Here is a 20,945-nt window from a genome sequence, read left to right as displayed (position 1 = left end):
CAGGAGAACAAAGAAGCACTGGGAAAATGGTCAGGCGATGGCCATCTGGTGAGAGGAGAGCTGAATAGACAATAGACAATAGACAATAGGTGTAGGAGTAGGCCATTCGGCCCTTCGAGCCAGCACCGCCATTCAATGTGATCATGGCTGATCATTCTCAATCAGTACCCCGTTCCTGCCTTCTCCCCATACCCCCTGACTCCGCTATCCTTAAGAGCTCTATCTAGCTCTCTCTTGAATGCATTCAGAGAATTGGCCTCCACTGCCCTCCGAGGCAGAGAATTCCACAGATTCACAACTCTCTGACTAAAAAAGTTTTTCCTCATCTCAGTTCTAAATGGCCTACCCCTTATTCTTAAACTGTGGCCCCTGGTTCTGGACTCCCCCAACATTGGGAACATGTTTCCTGCCTCTAACATGTCCAACCCCTTAATAATCTTATACGTTTCGATAAGATCTCCTCTCATCCTTCTAAATTCCAGTGTATACAAGCCTAGTCGTTCCAGTCTTTCAACATATGACAGTCCCGCCATTCCGGGAATTAACCTAGAAGGTGACTTCATGGCTATGTGGTGCGGCCTTGAGAAGGTAAGGTGTCTGGGAACGGCCATTTTGAAAAGGGACTGGATGATGAGAATGAAAACATGAGCAGGCAACACAATTAAGAACTCTCTGGCCTGATAAGGAACGAAGGTGCATTTTATTTACTCAGCACTTGGACGAGTGACAGCTTGAAGTGACTGACTTCAGAATTGTGAGAGCCTTGGGTTAGAACAAAGGCTTCCTTTAGGAGATTGAAGGAAAATTAGTATGAAGTAAGGGCGGTCCGAGACTTCAGGGGCGATAACCCGGGAACAACCATCGCAAGAAGGAGGGACCTGAGTTTGAAACTCAGAGAAGACTACCCCCTACCAACAGAGTGAATCTGGCCAATTCATTCATATGGGTAACATCTGACTCTAAAGCCATGAGTTTTGTGATTTAGTTTAAGAAGTGATAAGTTAAGGGAGTACATGAGAAGTTATTAGAAGTCAATTGTTTGCATGCATGTTTAAGTTACTCGAGTGTTAATAAAGGTTGAGTTGACACTAAACCTTGGTTTTAGAGTCTTTTCTTCGACGCGTCAGTTGATGCCCAGTAGAGGTAATAGAGTCAACAATATTGTCAGATTGTAAGCTCGGTTAGGTTGCCCAGAGTAGGGGAATTGAGGACCAGAGGACATAGGTTCAAGGTGAAGGGGAAAAGATTTAATAGAAATCTGAGGCGTAACTTTTTCACACAAAGGTGGTGGGTGTGTGAAACAAGCTGCCAGGGGAGGTAGTTGAGACTGGGACTACCCTATCGTTTAAGAGACAGTTAGACAGGCACATGGGCAGGACAGGTTTGGAGGGATATGGACCAAGCGCAGGCAGGTGGGACTAGTGTAGCTGGGACATGTTGGCTGGTGTGGGCAAGTTGGACCAAAGAGCCTGCTTCCACACTGTATCACTCTATGACTCTGTAACTCTAATCAAGTAGAATAACAGGTGCTGTTCCTTCAAATTGGATGTTGACCCAGTCTGACAATGAAGGAGGTGCAGGACAGAAACATCACTATGGGGATGGGAAGGGGAGTTAAAAAAGGTTGGCAACTGAGAGATCCAGCAGGCTTTTCCCAGCCGAATGCAAGGGTTTGGCAAAATGGTCCATTGAATCTTCCATTGGAGTCGCCGATGCAAAGGGAATGCCAAGGGTCCCAGCCCGAAATATCACCTATCCGTGTTCTCCAACGATGCTGCCTGACCTGTTGAGTTACTCCAGCACTTTGTGTCTTTTGTTTGCGAACCAGCATCTGAAGTTCCTTGTACTAAGACGAGGTTAACGGAGGTGCTAGTGAACCTTTGCCTCACCTGGAATGACCGCTGAGGTCCTGGGATGGAGGCGAGGGAGGAGGTATAGGGACAGGTGTTGCAGGGGAACGTACCTGGGATTGCAGGGGAAAGCACCTGGGGAGGGGGGGGCGGTGGTCTGGGTGTGAACGGACGAGTGAACCAAGAAGTTGCAAAGGGAACCATTCAAGAGAGAGCTACATAGAGCTCTTAAGGATAGCGGAGTCAGGGGGTGTGGGGAGAAGGCAGGAACGGGATACTGATTGAGAATGATCAGCCATGATCACATTGAATGGCGGTGCTGGCTCGAAGGGCTGAATGGCCTCCTCCTGCACCTATTGTCTATTGGAACGATCTCTGCGGAAGGCGGGAAGAGTTGGGGATGGGAAGATGTGACTGGTGGTGGGATCATGTATGGACTCCATGGTCTCTACAAATAACAAATAATTACCATGTCAAAAGGCAGATGAAATTATCATCAAATGTTAATAGGAGTGATGTTCGCCTGGACCTCTGCACAAAATATCATTAGGTCATAAGGTCAAAAGTGATAGGAGTAGAATTAGGCCATTCGGCCCATCAAGTCTACTCTGCCATTCAATCATGGCTGATGTATCTCTCCCTCCTAACATTCTCCTGCCTTCCCCCCATAACCCCTGACACCCTTACTCGTCAAGAATCTATCTATCTCTGCCTTAAAAATATCCATTGACACGGCCTCCACAGCCTTCTGTGGCAAAGAATTCCACAGATTCACCATCCTCTGACTAAAGAAATTCCCCCTCATCTCCCTCTTAAAGGAACGTCATTTAATTCTGAGGCTATGACCTCTACTCCTAGACTCTACCACTCATGGAAACATCCTCTCCACATCCACTCTATCCAAGCCTTTCACTATTCGGTGTGTTTCAATGAGGTCCCCCCTCATTCTTCTAAACTCCAGCGAGTGCAGGCCCAGTGCCAACAAACGCTCATCATAACTTAACCCACTCATTCCCTGGGATGATTCTTGTAAACCTCCTCTGGTCCCTCTCCAGGGCCAACACATCCTTCCTCAGATATGATGCCCAGAATTGCTCACAGTATTCACAGAATGATCAGCCATGATCACATTGAATGGCGGTGCTGGCTTGAAGGGCCGAATGGCCTCCTCCTGCACCTATTGTCTATTGTCTATAGTATTCTCTCTGTTCTCTCTTCAATATTCACAATAGACAATAGACAATAGACAATAGGTGCAGGAGGAGGCCATTCGGCCCTTCGAGCCAGCACCACCATTCAATGTGATCATGGCTGATCATTCTCAATCAGTACCCCGTTCCTGCCTTCTCCCCACACCCACTGACTCCACTATCCTTAAGAGCTCTATCTAGCTCTCTCTTGAATGTTCACTGTTCGCTCTTCCCTGTCGTCTAAAAATCAGGCCGTCGAGCGATGCTTTCGTCAGCTTACCCACGGGAATATCAATATTGCATTGACAAGGGGCACTGTGTTGAATGACACATTCCAATAAGGAACTAGCTTCTTCCTGCCCTGAAATGTGCTGGTGTGAATGAGTCATTTCCCACAGCAGACATGCATTAAAAATACAATCCCAGCGCAATCCTTGTTTTGAATCCAAATAGTGAAATTGTTCAGTAAAACACAAGGTGCTGGAGTAGCAGAGTACCGGCAATTCTGTCGTTCATTGTTTCTACGAGGGAGGCACGGTGGCACAGCCTTGCAGCACCAGAAACCTGGGCTCCATCCTGACTGCTCAGTGCTGTCTGTACGGAGTTTGTAAGTTCAGTTTAGTTTAGTTCATTTTAGAGATACAGTACGGAAACAGGCCCTTCGACCCACCGAGTCCGCACTGACCAGCGATCCCCGCATGTTAACACTACCCTGCACGCACCAGGGACAATTTACACATACACCCAGCCAATTAACCTACAAACCTGTACGTCTTTGGAGTGTGGGAGGAAACCGACGATCTCAGAGAAAACCCACGTGGTCACGGGGAGAACGTACAAACTCCGTACAGACAGCGCCCGTAGTCGGGATCAAACCCGGGTCGTCGGCGCTGTAAGGCAGCAATTCTACCGCCTCGCCACCGTGCTGGCCTGTGATCTGCGTGGGTTTACCCCGCCTGCTCCGGTTTCCTCCAACACTCCAAAGACGTACAGGTTTGTAGGTTAATTGGCTTTGGCAAAGATTGGAAATTGTTCCTAGTGTGTGTAGGATAGTGCTAGTGTGTGGGGGGCGCTGGTCGGCGTGGACCCGGTGGGCCGAAGGGCCTCTTTCTGCGCTCTCTAAACGGTGTCTCTAAACTGACCTATACTAAACATAACCCATACGTCTGTGTGACATGGGAGGAGATGGGAGCACCCAGAGAAAACTCACACGTGTAGAGGGAGAACGTAGAAATTCCTCGCAGATGGCACCGGAGGTCAGAATCAACACCCTGGTCACAGTTATAGACAATAGACAATAGGTGCAGGAATAGGTCATTCGGCCCTTCGAGCCAGCACCGCCATTCAATGTGATCATGGCTGATCATTCTCAATCAGTGCCCCGATCCTGCCTTCTCCCCATACCCCCTGACTCAGCTATCCTTAAGAGCTCTATCCAGCTCTCTCTTGAATGCATTCAGAGAATTGGCCTCCACTACCTTCTGAGGCAGAGAATTCCACAGATTCACAACTCTCTGACTGAAAAAGTTTTTCCTCATCTCCGTTCTAAATGGCCTACCCCTTATTCTTAAACTGTGGCCCCTTGTTCTGGACTCCCCCAACATTGGGAACATGTTTCCTGCCTCTAACGTGTCCAACCCCTTAATAATCTTATACGTTTCGATAAGATCCCCTCTGGAGAGGTTGCTCTGGAGCTGTAGTTCTACCAGCTGTGCCAGTGTGCAGCTTGGAACACTGTATATCTCTTCCCCCTCTCCACACTTGCAGTGCCAATCTCAAGCCTTCTGCTACAATGGCTCTCTTCAATCCCCTCAGTACCAGCCTTCCTCTTCCTCCCCTTGCTACTTCCAACCATTCTGCCGGCCCTGTTTGAAGTCTTCCACCCTGGCCTCAATCTTGATCCTCGCCCCCAATATGAAGCAAGGGGCTTCAAGCCTGAATGGTGAGGTCAAGCCTGAATGGTAAGGTCCTTGATCGCAGCTTCTTGCAGTTGGATCGCAAGGAGTTACAGCAGGAGATAGATGCAAAGTGGCAGAGCAACTCAGCGGGGCACACAACATCACTGGAGAAAATGGATAGGGGACATTTCTGGCTGATTGTAGGCGTGCGGGGATGGGGGAGCAGGAAAAGACCAGGCCAAATCAGGGCCAGCAACAGGTGACCTCAGGCTGGGAGGTCCACTATTAGGCAGATTATTAACTAGGGACAGTGTGATCCCAAGAGGGATTCATCGTTATGAACTGTGGAACGAGTTAGCCGACGTTTAGTGTAGGAAGGGGGGCAAGGAAGGGGGGAGAAGAGGAGAGGGGGAAGGGGAGTGTTTGTAGAAGTTCCATAAATTAGGGAATTCAACGTAGATACCGCTGGGGTGGTTAGCTACCCATGTGTTAGTGTAGATCCATCATCCAGTTGAAAAATCTCGTAATCATCTTGAACTTATTCCCTGGTTGGTATCAGAATCAACGTCCGTGCTGGCGAACTAATCAGTCTACTGCTCTGCAGGTGAGCCACTAATTCAACGCCAATGATTATCGACCAGTGGACCGAGAACCGGCGGTTATTAATCGACTGCAAATTGACGCCAGCGCTTATCAGATAATCCATACCAACATTTATCTGGGAAAGCCACAGGTGTGGAGCAGAAGTGAGGAACAGGGTTAGCTTCGGGCTTCCAACTCTACCTTTTCAAAGTACTTGATCTCGTACTCAAGGATGATGCCGTTGGGTCGGTTCGGCTCTTGCCACGTCAAGGAGACACTATTTTTGCCGATCCTCTTCTTTTTGACGACGCTGATGGGTGAAGGTGCTGCAAACAAAACACAAAAACAACAACAAAAGTACATTACTGGTCCACTATTGAGACCAAACAGCGCAAACACAACCTTCTCGACTGTTTCAATTCATCATTTTTCCCTCTTCCCCTGAGCAGCATAGTAGATCACTTGGCGTTGAAGAGAGGACGGAGAGAATACCGTGGGCAGTTTTGGGCACCACACCTGAGGAAGGATGTGCTGGCTCTGGAGAGGGTCCAGAGGAGGTTTTACAAGAATGATCCCAGGAATGGCACGGTGGCGCAGCGGTAGAGTTGCTGCCTTGCAGCGAATGCAGCGCCGGAGACTCAGGTTCGATCCTGACTACGGGCGCCGTCTGTACGGAGTTTGTACGATCTCCCCGTGACCTGCGTGGGTTTTCTCCGAGATCTTCGGTTTCCTCCCACACTCCAAAGACGTACAGGTATGTAGGTTAATTGACTGGGCAAATGTAAAAATCGTCCCTAGTGGGTGTAGGATAGTGTTAATGTGCGGGGATCGCTGGGCGGCGCGGACCCGGTGGGCCGAAGGGCATGTTTCTGCGCTGTAACTCTAAAAAAATCTTAAAAATGAGTGGGTTAACACATGATGAGCGTTTGTCGGCACTGGGTACAGGAAGAAGATGGAGGAACAACAGCAGTGGAGTCTGGAGAGGCCTCAAAACCATCTCTGGGTACAAGGAACCGGACTCCCGGGCCGTGGGGGACCAGAAGTGGGTGAACCACAGGTTTCTTCAACAGGTTCGATCAGTCACCTACCCCTCCCCCGGTCCAGTCACCCCTGCTGCTGCCCCCCTTGTCTGCACGTCCAGTACGCTGCCCCACCTCCCCTCCCACAGCACTTGGGTCACAGTCACCACCTACTGCTTCTGCTTCTGCTTCTCCTGCCCCAACCCCACCACCACACCTCCTCCCCCCACACCATCCCCCCCCCCCCCCCACACCTCCTCCTCCTCTCACACCCTTGAGCACCCAGCCCCTGTGCTCCAAACTGTCTTTCTCCACAGACCAGGTGGGAAATGAGCTCAGGAAGATCAATGCGAGGAAGGCGGCTGGTCCGGACGGCATCAGGTCGAGGCTCCTCAAGTCCTGTGCAGACCAGCTGTGCGGAATAGTGGAGCACGTCTTCAATCTGAGCCTGAAACTGGGGAGAGTTCCACAGCTGTGGAAAACATCCTGCGTGGTACCGGTACCAAAGACGCCGCACCCGAAGGAACACAACAGCTACAGGCCGGTGGCACTGACATCACACCTGATGAAGACACTGAAGCGTCTGGTCCTCGCCCATCTCCGCCCCCTGGTGAGACCATCAATGGATCCGCTGCAGTTCACCTACCAGACTCGCATCGGGGTGGAGGAGGCCATCATCTACCTGCGGAACAGAGCTCTCTCACACCTGGAGAAGCCGGATAGCACTGTGAGAATCATGTTCTTTGATTTCTCCAGTGCATTCAACACCATCCAGCCGGGGCTTCTGGGGGGCAAGCTGGAGCACACAGGAGTGGATCACCACCTCACATCCTGGATTCTGGACTACCTCACCAACCGACCACAGTATGTGAGGACAAAGGACCTGGTCTCGGACAGGGTGGTCTGCAGCACTGGGGTTCCGCAGGGAACAGTGCTAGCGCCATTCTTGTTCACCCTGTACACTGTGGACTTCAGGCACAGCTCAGCAGACTCCTATCTACAGAGGTTCTCTGACGACTCTGCCATCGTCGGCCTCATCACGGGCCATGAGGACAAGACGTACAGAGAACTGATCAAGGAGTTTGTGGACTGGTGCCAGCGGAACTGCCTCCGGATCAACGCGGGAAAACCAGGGAGATGGTGGGAGATTTCCGCAGGCGCAGCCAGGTCCCCCCGACACCGGTGAACATCCAGGGAATGGACATCGAGAGGGTGGATTCTTATAAGTACCTGGGTGTCCACCTCAACAATAAACTGGACTGGACTGGACTGAAAACACCGATGCGCTATACAGAAAGGGCCAGAGCAGACTTTATCTGCTGAGGAGACTCAGGTCCTTTGGAATGCAGGGGGCACTCCTAAAGACCTTCTACAACACGGTGGTTGCATCGGCCATTTTCTATGGAGTGGTCTGCTGGAGCAGCAGCATCTCAGCGGAGGAAGGGAAGAGACTCGACAAGCTGGTCAGGAAGGCCGGCTCTGTCCTAGGTTGCCCCCTCGACTCAGTGCAGGCGGTGGGAGAGAGGATGATGATGGCAAAGATAAGATCGCTGCTGGACAACGACTCCCACCCCATGCAGGACACTGTCACTGCACTGGGTAGCTCCTTCTGTGCAGTGATATAGGAGGTCCTTCCTTCCCGCTGCTGTGAGACTGCATAACCAGCACTGCTCCCAGCAGACGAGTCAACAATAACAGCTAAGAACACATGGAAAACTGATGACAATTTATGTATCTTCTATTTATAATGAATGATCTCTTGCTATCTTGCTGTCCAATTTGCTGCTGTAACACTGTACATTTCCCCGGCGTGGGACGAATAAAGGAATATATTATTAAAGGTAGAGTTGCTGCCTTACAGCGCCAGAGACCTAGGTTTGATCCTGACTACGGGTACTATCGGTACAGAGTTTCTACTTCCTCCCTGTGACTGCGTGGGATTTCTCCGGGTGCTCCAGTTTCCTCCCATATTCCAAAGACGTGCAGGTTTGTATTTTAATTGACTTTGGTAAAAGAAATCCAAATGTTAGTGTACGGGGTGATTGCTGGTTGGACCAAAAACCCTGTTTCCACGCTGCATCTCTAAACGTAAGAACAGCTTCATCCCCTCTACTATCAGGCTCCTAAACCAATCACCTCTTTCACACTCAATTTCTGGAGACATACTCTTACTCTTATTTATTCACAAAATGCTGGAGTAACTCAGCAGGTCAGGCAGCATCTCAGGAGAGAAGGAATGGGCGACGTTTCGGGTCGAGACCCTTCTTCAGATCAGTCTGAAGAAGGGTCTCGACCCGAAACGTCGCCCATTCCTTCTCTCCTGAGATGCTGTCTGACCTGCTGAGTTACTCCAGCATTTTGTGAATAAATACCGTCGATTTGTACCAGCATCTGCAGTTATTTTCTTACTCTTACTCTTAAGTCATTGTTTATTCAGTTGGTTTTAGTTCTAGTGTTAGGGCTACAGCTTGGAAACAGGCCCTTCAGCCCTTCTGCACAGACCAACAATCGCTGGTGTTCTATTTTAGGCACAGAAAGCTGGAGTAACTCAGCGGGACAGGCAGCATCTCTGGAGAGAAGGAATAGGTGACGTTTCGATTCGAGACCCTGCTTCAGACAACTCTGCCTGTCCCGCTGAGTTACTCCAGCTTTTTGTGCCGATCCAGTTTAAACCGGCATCTGCAGTTCCTTCCTACACTAGTTCTATGTTATTCTCGTTTCACGTCGTACAACACTGGGGGGCAATTTACAGATGCCCGTTAATCTTCAATCCTGTACATCTTTGGAGTGTGGGATGAAACTGGGGGTACCCGGAGAAAACCCGCGCGGTCACAGCGAGGACGTACAAACTCCGCACAGACAGCACCCACGGTCAGCATCCAACCCAGCTCTCTGGCGCTGTAAGGCAGCAACTCTACCGCTACACTGCATCTCTCCGCTGTTATTATTGCACTGAGGTATTGTTTTTGTGGCATTCTGCTGTGTGAGTTCATTGTTGTATTTATAATAGATACAATTAACTCCAGGAGTTTCATGTGAACAAGATATTTCATTGCATCATGCTGCATACGACAAGAAGCAAATCGGAATCTGAACTTGAAACTGAACATGAATATCTAATAAGGCAACACCATTTCACGACCACGCCACTGTAATATGAGAACGTTTTTCATTTTGTAATAACCGTGGCCCATATTTATTGACAAGTTGTAAATTTATTCAAAGTATAATGAGAATAAACTTGTAGCCACCTTTTGCTGAAAAGTGGTAACATCTGCAGTAGTGAAGGGTGGAACATTGGTCAACTTCTGAAGATGAAAAGGGGAGGCAGAGGTGTTTCAATACACAAGACAGACGGGTGGATGCCTGCCTGGTCAGCTTGGACCAGGAGAAGGCCTTCGACAGGATATCGCACACGTACATGAGGGACGTGCTCTCCAAAATGGGCTTTGGGGAGGGAATCAGGAAGTGGATACAACTGCTCTACTCTGATATCTGTAGTGCAGTCCAAATTAATGGGTGGGAATCAGACAGCTTCCCCGTCAGGTCTGGAGTCAGGCAGGGTTGCCCTCTTTCCCCTGTCTTGTTCGTCTGTTGCATTGAACCCTTTGCCGAATCCATCAGGAAGGATGCGAGCATAAGAGGAGTGACATTGCCAGGCAGTGGGGGCACTCAGGTCAAGGCCTCCCTGTACATGGACGATGTCGCCGTCTTCTGCTCGGATCCAGGGTCGGTCCGCAGACTGATCAGCGTCTGCGACCAGTTTGAGTTGGCCACGGGGGCCAGGGTAAACCGCAGGAAGAGCGAGGCCATGCTCTTTGGCAACTGGCCCGACCGATCTTCCATCCCCTTCACCATCAAGCCTGACTTCCTGAAGGTGCTGGGGATCTGGTTCGGGAAGGCTGAGGCAGGTGACAAAAATTGGCTGGAGTGGATAGCCAAGGTGGGGAAGAAGCTGGAGCTGTGGAAGCAGCGCTCCCTCTCCATCACGGGGAAAAACCTGGTCATCAGGTGTGAGGTGCTCTCGGGGCTGCTGTACTTGGCGCAAGTGTGGCCCGTCCCTCCCTCCTACGCCACGGGGATCACCCGGGCCGTCTTCCGTTTCATCTGGGGGTCGGCGATGGACCGGGTGCGATGAGCCACAATGCACAAGTCGGCAGACAACGGGGGTAAAGACGTGCCCAACGTCGCCCTCATTCTGATGGCCACTTTCGTGTGTGGCTGCATCAGGCGGAGCATAGAGCCAAGGCACGTGGGCACCAAATGCCACTACCTGCTGAGGTTCTACCTGTCCCCGGTGTTGCGAAGGATGGGCCTGGCGCAGATGCCACGCAATGTGCCAGTCAGCTGGACATTGCCAAACCATCTGTCGTTTGTGGACAGGTTCTTCCGGACCAACACCTTTGACCACAAGTCCATCGGGCAGTGGTCAACACGGAACGTCCTGCAGGCACTGCAGGGGAATGACTCCATGGATCCTGTGGCGTGGTTCCCAGAACAGACAGCCCAGCTTGTCTGGCAAAATGCCTCATCGCCAGTACTCACCAACAAGCACCAAGACCTGGCTTGGCTGGCGGTGAGGGGAGCCCTCCCAGTCAGATCCTTCCTGCACCGCCGGAACCTCACTACCAGCGCACGCTGCCCTCGGGACGGCTGCTACGGAGAGGAAACGGTGGCCCACCTCTTCAAAGAGTGTGGATTTGCCAGGAGAGTCTGGAGAGGTCTGCAGGGGTCCCTGTCACGATTCATTCCGAGCAGCTCCGTCACAGAGGACTCTGTGCTCTACGGACTGTTCCCAGGGACGCATTCCGAGACTGACATCGAGTGCTGCTGGAAGGTCATCAACTCGGTGAAAGACGCTCTTTGGTCTGCCCGATCCTTGTTGACCTCCCAGCGGAGCGAGCTGTCCGTCAAGGAATGTTGCCGACTGGCCCACTGCAGACTGCAGGAGTACGTGCTGAGGGACGCTCTGAAGCTCGGTGCAGCCAACGCCAAGGCCCTGTGGGGGAGGACCACAGTCTAGGGTCCTTCCGCTGCTGGACATGGGGGGCAGGGTGTGGTGGAGAGAGACGCCCCTCCAAATAAGGGATATGTATGTAAATGTATGTAAATGTCTAAGTAAATGCCTGTATTGAATATGTAACCTCCGGAAATGTCGGATGGGTTTGTTTAAAAATGATGTTTTGTAAATGATATTTATTACTTGAATAAAGTATTTTTTGATTAAAAAAAAAAAAAAAAAAAAAAAAAAAAAAAAAGACTGTAACCTTTTCTTGCAGACTGCAAGGTTAACCGAACTGTGCATTGCATGTGTGGGTACGCTGAATAAGCCCAGCAATACCCATAGATTGAATATTAAGACAATAGACAATAGACAATAGACAATAGGTGCAGGAGGAGGCCATTCGGCCCTTCGAGCCAGCACCGCCATTCAATGTGATCATGGCTGATCATCCTCAATCAGTACCCCATTCCTGCCTTCTCCCCATACCCCCTGACTCCGCTATCCTTAAGAGCTCTATCCAGCTCTCTCTTGAATGCATTCAGAGAATTGGCCTCCACTGTCTTCTGAGGCAGAGAATTCCACAGATTCACAACTCTCTGACTGAAAAAGTTTTTCCTCATCTCAGTTCTAAATGGCCTACCCCTTATTCTTAAACTGTGGCCCCTTGTTCTGGACTCCCCCAACATTGGGAACATGTTTCCTGCCTTTAACGTGTCCAACCTCTTAATAATCTTATACGTTTCGATAAGATCTCCTCTCATCCTTCTAAATTCCAGTGTATACAAGACTAGTAGGACAGGATAGGTACAGGTTGGACTAGTAAGACAGATGAATAGGACAGGTTTGGAGGGATATGGACCAAATGCGGGCAGATGGGACCTGTGTAGCTGGGACATGTTGGCCGGTGTGGGCAAGTTGGGCTGAAGGGCCTGTTTCCACGCTGTATGACTCTAGCAAGATGTACAACCTCGGTATCATTAGAGCACACACTGTACACAGTAAGATGGAGGAGGAAGAGGAGGCAGAGAATGAAGAAAGAAGGCAATGTGCACTATTCATCGGGATTGCCCATGAATGACTGTCGGGCTGTGATAACAGTGGCTGCCATTAGTGGCTGTGAGAGTGGCTGCAAATGCCTGGTGATATATCCTCATCCGCACTCCACCCTTGCTCCGCCTAGCCTGGCGAGAGATGCTGCTTTTGGAAAGGCTTACACTGAGAGTAAGTGAGGGAGACTGACACCATCTACAACCGCTAAGCCAGCGGAGGTTGCGAGATGAGCACGGAGAGAGGTTTCAGGAAGGGAAGGAACAAATAGGCTTGGAAAGAGTGGATGTGGAGCAGATGTTTCCACTGATGGGAGAGTCCAGGAGCACAGGCCACCATCGCCTCAGAATTTAGGAAGAAGGTGAGGAGGAGTTTATTGAGTCAATGGATATTTTGACGGCAGAGATTGATGGATTCTTGATTAGTACGGGTGTCAGAGGTTATGGGGAGAAGGCAGGAGAATGGGGTCAGGAGGGAGAGATAGATCAGCCATGATTGAATGGCAGAATAGACTTGAGGGGCCGAATGACCTAATTCTGCTCCTTTCAGTTATGACCTTATTGATGTGTATAAAAAGTGTTTAGAATCATGAGGGGAATGGATATGGCGAATGCACAAAGACTTTCCCAGAATAGGGGAAAGTCATTTATGAACTTATGAAGTCTAAGGATCCCCATCTGAAATCTAACCAAATACTAAATGGCATAGGTTTACGGTGTGAGGGGCAAAGTTTAAAGGAGATGTGTGGGCCAACCTTTTTCACTCAGAGGGTGGTGCGTGCCTGGAATGTGCTACCAGGGTGTGATGGCACAGGAAGATACGATAGTGGCACGAAGAGAATTTTGGATAGGTGCAATGTATGGATATACAGGGAATGGAGGGATATTGATTATGTGCAGGTAGATAAGAGATGGTCTTGACATCATGTTCGGCACAGACATGTAAGTCATTTGATGTTAGGCATTGGCGGAAAGTGCAGCCTTCCCATGCTGAGACGGTGGCGCAGCGGTAGAGTTGCTGCCTTACAGCAAATGCAGCGCCGGAGACTCAGGTTTGATCCTGACTACGGGCGTCGTCTGTACGGAGTTTGTACGTTCTCCCCGTGACCTGCGTGGCTTTTCTCCGAGATCTTCGGTTTCCTCCCACACTCCAAAGACGTACAGGTATGTAGGTTAATTGACTGGGTAAGTGTAAAAATTGTCCCTAGTGTGTGTGTAGGATAGTGTTAATGTGCGGGGATTGCTGGGCGGCGCGGACTCGGTGGGCCGAAGGGCCTGTTTCCGCGCTGTATCTCAAAATCTAAAAAATAAAATCTAAGTCTAAATCTTAATATGGTGAACACTGTAATGTGCAACAAGTTAGTTAACAACTGGCCTAATGGTCATAGTCTTAGAAACATAAGAATCTTACAGCGTGGAAACGGGCCCTTTGGGCCAACTTGCCCACACCAGCCAACATGTCCTATCTACACTAGTCTCACCTGCCCGCGTTTGGCCCTTATCCCTCTTAACCTGCCCTATCCATGTACAAGTCCAAATGTTTCTTAAATGTTGTGATACTACTTGCCTCAACTACTTCCTCCGGCAGCTCGTTCCATACACCCATCACCCTTTGTGTGAAAAAGTTACCTCTCAAGTTCCTATTAAATCTATCTCCCCTCATCTTAAACCCTATGTCGTCTGATTCTTAATTTCCCGACGCTGGGCAAGAGACCAGATCACTAATACTTACTGTGTGGAGGCAGCACTGCTGTTTAACATCAATTCCAAACACAACAGAGGGCAGACCATTGAGTCTTGCCTTGCAATGAGTGTTGTCACAATGTTCGTTACATATTGGGAGGTGGAAATGGGATAAAGTACACACGGGCGGCACGGTGGCGCAGTGGTAGAATTACTGCCTTACAACGCTTGCAGCGCCGGAGACCCGGGTTCAATCCCGACTACGGGTGCTGTCTGTACGGAGTTTGTACGTTCTCCCCGTGACCTGCATGGGTTTCCTCCGGTAACTTCGGTTTCCTCCCACACTCCAAAGACGTACAGGTTTGTAGGTTAATTGGCTTAGTATAAATATAAATTGGCCCCAGTGTGTGTAGGGTATTGTTAATGTACGGGGATCACTGGTTGGTGCTGACTCAAAGGGCCGAAGGGCCTGTTTCCGCGTTGTATCTTTAAACTAAAACTAAAGTAAACTAAACAAGGTCTTTGGAAAAACAGATGAGGAAGGACATGTAGCACATTGTGGACCGGCTGGCCAAAGAGAAAGGAAACTGTACTGCTCAAGTCTCTTACTAAGAACTAATTAGAGTTCCAAGTGCAACTGCGTTTTCACATCAATAGCGTCTGTTGACGACTCACAACTAGCAGCCAGCGACTTCCAACAGAATGATGAGCTTGAAGCTATTTTAGTTCTAACATTGTGTACTTACTAAATAAACAAAGTCGCACAAGGGGTTGTGCTGTCATGCTGCTCGCCATGTTTCACAGTGGCAAGTGCTTTGCCGTGCAACGCACCATTTTATGATATCAGAAATGTGTGCATCAGTCCTGGCAAATATATCATGACCAGGCATTGATAGGTTTGGGCAGCATGCCTGCATTAAAATTGTCCAATTTCATGCTTGATTGGGAAGTAATGGGAGCCGGGGCTGGGGGTTAATAGGACGTTGGGTGGCTGTCTGGAAATATTCATTTGGTTGGAACAAGGAAGTTCTGCCATCTGGGACTTGGAGCACACCACTGTGTTCCCTTGGAATCATAAAACCGAGGGACAATGTGTCGGAGACCGGGACGTTGTTTTGCTCCGCTGTATTGCTGCTAAAACTCGGCAGCCTAGCACGCCTTGAAAGTCCCACAAACGTCACGATCTTCAATTGCAAGAGCCCCAGACCTGCGTTGTTAGGATCCTCGGTAGACACAAAAAGCTGGAGTAACTCAGCGGGACAGGCAGCATCTCTGGGTAGAAGGAATAGGTGACGTTTCCTGTCGAGACCCGTCTTCAGACTGAAGACTGAAGAAGGGTCTCAACCCGAAACGTCACCCATTCCTTCTCTCCTGAGATGCTGCCTGTCCCGCTGAGTTACCCCAGCATTTTGTGCCCACCTTCGATTTAAACCAGCATCTGCAGTTCTTTCCTACACATTTTGTTAGGATCCTCTATTTATTAACACTCTGCTACCTTCCTATCAACACACACTACGAGGGCAGCACAGCGGCACGGTAAAGTTGCTGTTTCACAGCACCAGAGGCCCAGATTCGATCCTGACCGCGGGTACTGTCTGTGTGGAGTTTGTACGTTCTCCCTGTGACCACGTGGGTTTCCTCCGGGTGCTCTGATTTCCTCCCACATCCCAAAGGCGTGCAGATTTTCTGGTAAATTGGCTTCTGATAATTGCCCCTAATGTATCGGACGCGAACGTGGGATAACATAGATCCAGTATGAACGGGTGATGGATGGCCAGCATGGATTCGTTTCTGCCAAAGGGTTCGTTTCCATGCTGTATCTCTAAACTAAACTAATCTCTAAACCAAACTAGTCGTTTTACCGAGATGCAAAAAGTTGAAGTAACTCAGTGGCTCCAGGCAGCATCTCTGAAGAAAAGCAATAGGTGATGTTTCAGGTCAAAACCCTTCTTCAGACTGAGAGTCTGGGGAGAGGGAACCGAGAGATATGGCCCAATGGCCCAATTCTGCTCCTGGAACTGATGAGCTTACGAACTTGTGAGAACAGCGTAATCTTCACAGCTGAACTCCTGGCCATCAGCTGCACCAGCCGCCCGGGCAAGTATTTATTCAATGGCGTTTTCACACCAATTTGACGGGTTTATGGGGGTCAGCGTAATATGAATGATTGAAGCTTTGAATGGATTTGTATTTAATTAACTGGCTCAGAAAATGACCTGGTGGCCTAAAAGTTCACAGGAAAGCTGCGGTTTGATAATACCAGCTAGTCGAGTGGTTCATAACTGAGCCCGATGTACATTTCTCATGCATCACAATTCCTAACTATGTGGAAGACTGTTAATTAAATGGAGAAATACTTGACAAGACGTTTTTTCACTCTCTCTGCATAAATCAACAGCATTCCAGGGACGGGCACACATGGACATGTAACTGGCAGGGTGAGCTCATCCAAATAAAGACGCAGCAGAATGGGCAGCCACGGTGGTGCAGAGGTCGAGTTGCTGCCTTACTGTGCTTGCAGCGCCAGAGACCCGGGTTTGATCCCGACTACGGGTGTTGTCAGTACGGAGTTTGTACGTTCTCCCTGTAACTGTGTGGGTTTTCTCCGAGATCTTCAATCTCCTCCCACTTTCCAAAGACGTACGGGTTTGTAGGTGAATTGGCTTGGTGTATGTGTAAATTGTCCCTGGCGTGTGTAGGGTGGTGTCAATGTGCGGGGACCTCTGGCCGGTGCGGACTCGGTGGGCCGAAGGGGCCTGTTTCCGGGCAGTATCTCTAAGCTAAACTAAACTAAAAAAAAAGAATCTCATGGAGAGACACATTCCTCACACATGTCTTTGACACTGAGTGAAGAAGCAAATACAGCATCAACACTGCTCATAGGACAAGATATCTGTTCTGACGTGCAAAATGCAACTCATCCCGTCTCAATCTGAAGACACTAAATGTTACTTTTCACTTCTCTCTCATTTTGCTTTCTTTTGTAGTTTTTTGTTTAAATGGAGTCACCTAATTCCTTGCAGTTTGATTGAATGATTGAGACTTTATCATTGCATGTGACAGGTAGGGTTGCCAACTATCTCACTCCTAGATATGGGACAAGGTGATGTCACTGCCCCGCGCCCCACGTGACCTCACCCAGCCAGCGGCCACTTGCTCCCGCTCCACCAATGGCGGCCGCCCGGGCCGGGAAGCGGGTTGCTAGGCAACCTCCATTAGGCGGCGCCCAGGCCTCCGGACCTACACTGTCCGAACCAACACTGTCCGAACCTATAGTGTCTGGACCTACACTGTCCGGACTTACAGTGTCCGAACCTACACTGTCCAAACCTACACTGTCCGGACCTACAGTCACGCCTTACACTTCCTTATCTCTGCATCTCGCTCTCCCCTGACGCTCAGTCTGAAGAAGGGTCTCGACCCGAAACGTCCCCATTCCTTCTCTCCAGAGATGCTGCCTGTCCCGCTGAGTTACGCCAGCATCTTGTGTCCATCTTCGGTTTAAACCAGCATCTGCAGTTCCTTCTTACAACAATTCTTCAAAGTAGGCATACCTTGAGGAGATTACGTAGTGGAGCAGGCAAAATGTTTTGGAAGGAACTGCAGATGCTGGTTTAGATCGAAGATAGGCACAAAATGCTGGAGTAACTCAGTGGGACAGGCAACATCTCTGGAGAGAAGGACTGGGTGACGTTTCGAGTTGAGACCCAAAACATCACCCATTCCTTCTCTCCAGAGATGCTGCCTGTCCCGCTGAGTTACTCCAGCATTTTGTGTCTATCACTCCTGAACGGTTGCTCACGGGTCCCTTCTCGCTCGGGCGACTCGGATTCTGCCGACGTCCATGGCGGGCAAGCCAGGCCTACCAGGCGAGTTGCATTGAACAGAGTCTACATACAGAATCATTTTACCCCAAGATCATTGCTGGTCACTCTGTACATGTATATATATATCCTCTTTATTCTGCAAGTGGCAAGACAAGTAGGTAGAGTGGTAAAGAAGGCATATGGTGTGCTTCCCCTCACATGTTGGAGTATTGACTATAAGAGTGCGGAGGTCACAATGCAGCCTTGTATGGTTTTGGTTAGGTTGCATTTGGAGTATTGCGTGCAGTTCCGGTCGTCTCATTACAGGAAGGACGTGGAGGCATTGGAGAAGGTGCAGAAGAGGTTTACCAAAACGATGATAGACACAAAATGCTGGAGTGGCTCAGCGGGACAGGCAGCATCTCTGGAGAGAAGGAATGGGTGACTTTTCGGGTCGACACCCTTCTTCAGACTGAGCGTCAGGGGAGAGGGAGATGCACAGATGAGGAAGTGTAAGGCGTGAAAATGAGACAAAGGGAACGGGGATCAAGGAAAATGTCGAATAGATTATCGTTGGATAGGAGAAAGTGAATGTTGTAAAAGAGGTTGGAAAGACTTGGATCGTTTTCTACGGACTGCCAAAGATGGAGTGGAGACCTGATAGAAGTATGTAAAATTATGAGAAGCATGAATAGAGTGGACAGTCAGAACCTTTGTTCCAGGGTGGGAATATCATAGACTAGAGGGCATAGCTTTAAAGTGTGATGGGCAAAGATTAAAGGGGAAGTGCGGGGTAAGATTTTACACTGAGGCCGATGGGTGTCGAGCATGCACTGCCGGGGGTGGTGGTGGGAGCAGATACGATATGGCCACTTTAAGAGACAGGCACATAGATATGCAGGGAATGATGAGTTGAGTTTAGTTTATTGTCACGTGTACCGAGGTACAGTGAAAAACGTTTGCTGCGTGCTAACCAGTCAGTGGAAAGACAATACATGATTACAATCGAGCCATCCGCAGTGAACAAATATATGATAAAGCGAACAATGGGACTGATGTTTAGTGCCAGATAAAGCCAGCAAAGACCGATCAAAGAAAGTCCAAGGGCCTCCATTGTGGTAGATAGTAATTCAGGACTGCTCTGTGGTTGTTGGTAGGATGGTTCGGTTGCCTGATAACAGCTGGCAAGAAACTGTCCGTGAATCTGGTGGTGCTCGTTTTCACACTTCTACACTTTACTTCTTTATACAGTTAGTAAAACTAATTTTGATCGATTGCCTTTCCTTGCAGTGTTTTCTTAAAATAATAATAATAATAATACATTTTTAAAATCAGTTTATCAGGTCAATATTTGCCTATTTTAATACATGGGAAAAGACGCAACCATTTCTACCTGCTAATAAACATGGAAATAATTTATCTCTCAACCAACAGGAGATTTTTTTTTGTCCGCTGCTTGCGAATGAAACTTAGGATATTTTTTAATCACCGTGAATTTCTTAATACAATTCAACGTTTTCCTTCAACAGGAACAACCATGTCCTTCAACAGCAGCTGCTTCAGAAAAACAAACACAAGTGAACACTTGGTGCTCAGGAGTTCCTTTAGCCGGTGTGGGAAATATTCTAACCAGCGCACAGCACACTGCCTTCATGGTAAAGTGATTATGGGCTCAGCTACACGCATGCCCGCACACACACACACACACTCTCTCACACACACACAGGCACACACACATACACCAATCAGCCAAAACATTATGACCTGATGAGCCAAAACATTATGACCACTTGCCTAATATGCTGTTGGTCCTCCGTGTGCAGCCCCATACTCAGCAGGGTGCGATGCACTGTGTATTGTGACACATTCCTCCCGTGACCACCATTAAAATTTTCTGTGATTTGTGCTATAGAAGTAGACCTTCTGTCGATTCAGACCAGACGGGATAGCCTTCGTTGCCCTCACGCATCGATGAGCCTTGGGCGCCCAACACCCTGTCTGTCGCCGGTTTGTGGTTTGTCCCTCCTCAGACCACTGTTGGTAGGTACTCATCACTGCTGACCGGGAGCACCCCACAAGCCTTGCCGTTTCAGAGATGCTCTGACCCAGTCGTCTGGCCATAACAATTTGGCCCTTGTCAAAGTCGCTCAGGTCTTTTCTCCTGCCCATTTCTCCTGCATACAACACATCAACCTCAAGAACTGATTGTTCACTTGCTGCCTAATATATCCCACCCCTTGACAGGTGCCATTGCAACAAGATAATCAATGTTATTCACTTCGCCTGTCAGTGGTCATAATGTTTCGGCTGATTTCAGCTTTGCAGGTTGTCCTAGCTTTAGACAGGGTTGCTTACATTCAGTCAGAATATCACAAATGTTCCCACTAGTGGGAGGGTCTAGGACCAGGGGTCATAGCCTCAGAATTAATGCATGTTCTTTTGGGAAGAAGATAAGGAGAAATTTCTTTAGTCAGAGGTTGGTGAATTTGTGGTATTCTTTGCCACAGAAGGCTGTGGAGGCCAAATCAGTGGATATTTTTACGGCAGAGATAGATAGATTCTTGATTAGTACGAATGTCAGGGGATATGGGGGGAAGGCAGGAGAATGGGGTTAGGAGGGAGAGATAGATCAGCCATGATTGAATGGCGGAGTCGACTTGATGGGCCGAATGGCCTAATTCTGCTCCTATCACTTTTGACCTGATGACAAACTGCTACTTGCTGGAGTCCCTCAGATTACCATTCACAAACGCCAAAGGTTTGATAAAACAGCACATTTTGTGACGTGGACATATTGTGAACGGACAACGAGAGAGATCTGAATGGGCTTTTGAAAGGCAAGGGTCACGATAATCAGGATAGCAAC

At 49.1% G+C, this 20,945-nt stretch overlaps 1 protein-coding gene across 5 annotated transcripts in view; it reads right to left on the bottom strand.

The window, feature by feature from the left end:
- LOC144612030 (ephrin type-A receptor 5-like) overlaps positions 1-20,945 on the bottom strand; it is a 317,322-nt gene that overhangs the window by 73,402 nt on the left and 222,975 nt on the right. For all 5 annotated transcript variants that reach the window (XM_078431503.1, XM_078431511.1, XM_078431540.1 and 2 more), the window contains exon 6: positions 5,722-5,846. In XM_078431503.1, the coding sequence (XP_078287629.1) occupies positions 5,722-5,846 (125 nt within the window). The remainder of the gene's footprint in view (positions 1-5,721; positions 5,847-20,945) is intronic.

The sequence above is a fragment of the Rhinoraja longicauda genome, chromosome 3, assembly GCF_053455715.1.
Source record: "Rhinoraja longicauda isolate Sanriku21f chromosome 3, sRhiLon1.1, whole genome shotgun sequence".
Classification (NCBI taxonomy): Eukaryota; Metazoa; Chordata; class Chondrichthyes; order Rajiformes; family Arhynchobatidae; genus Rhinoraja; species Rhinoraja longicauda.
This window is presented reverse-complemented; position numbering and strand designations above follow the sequence as displayed.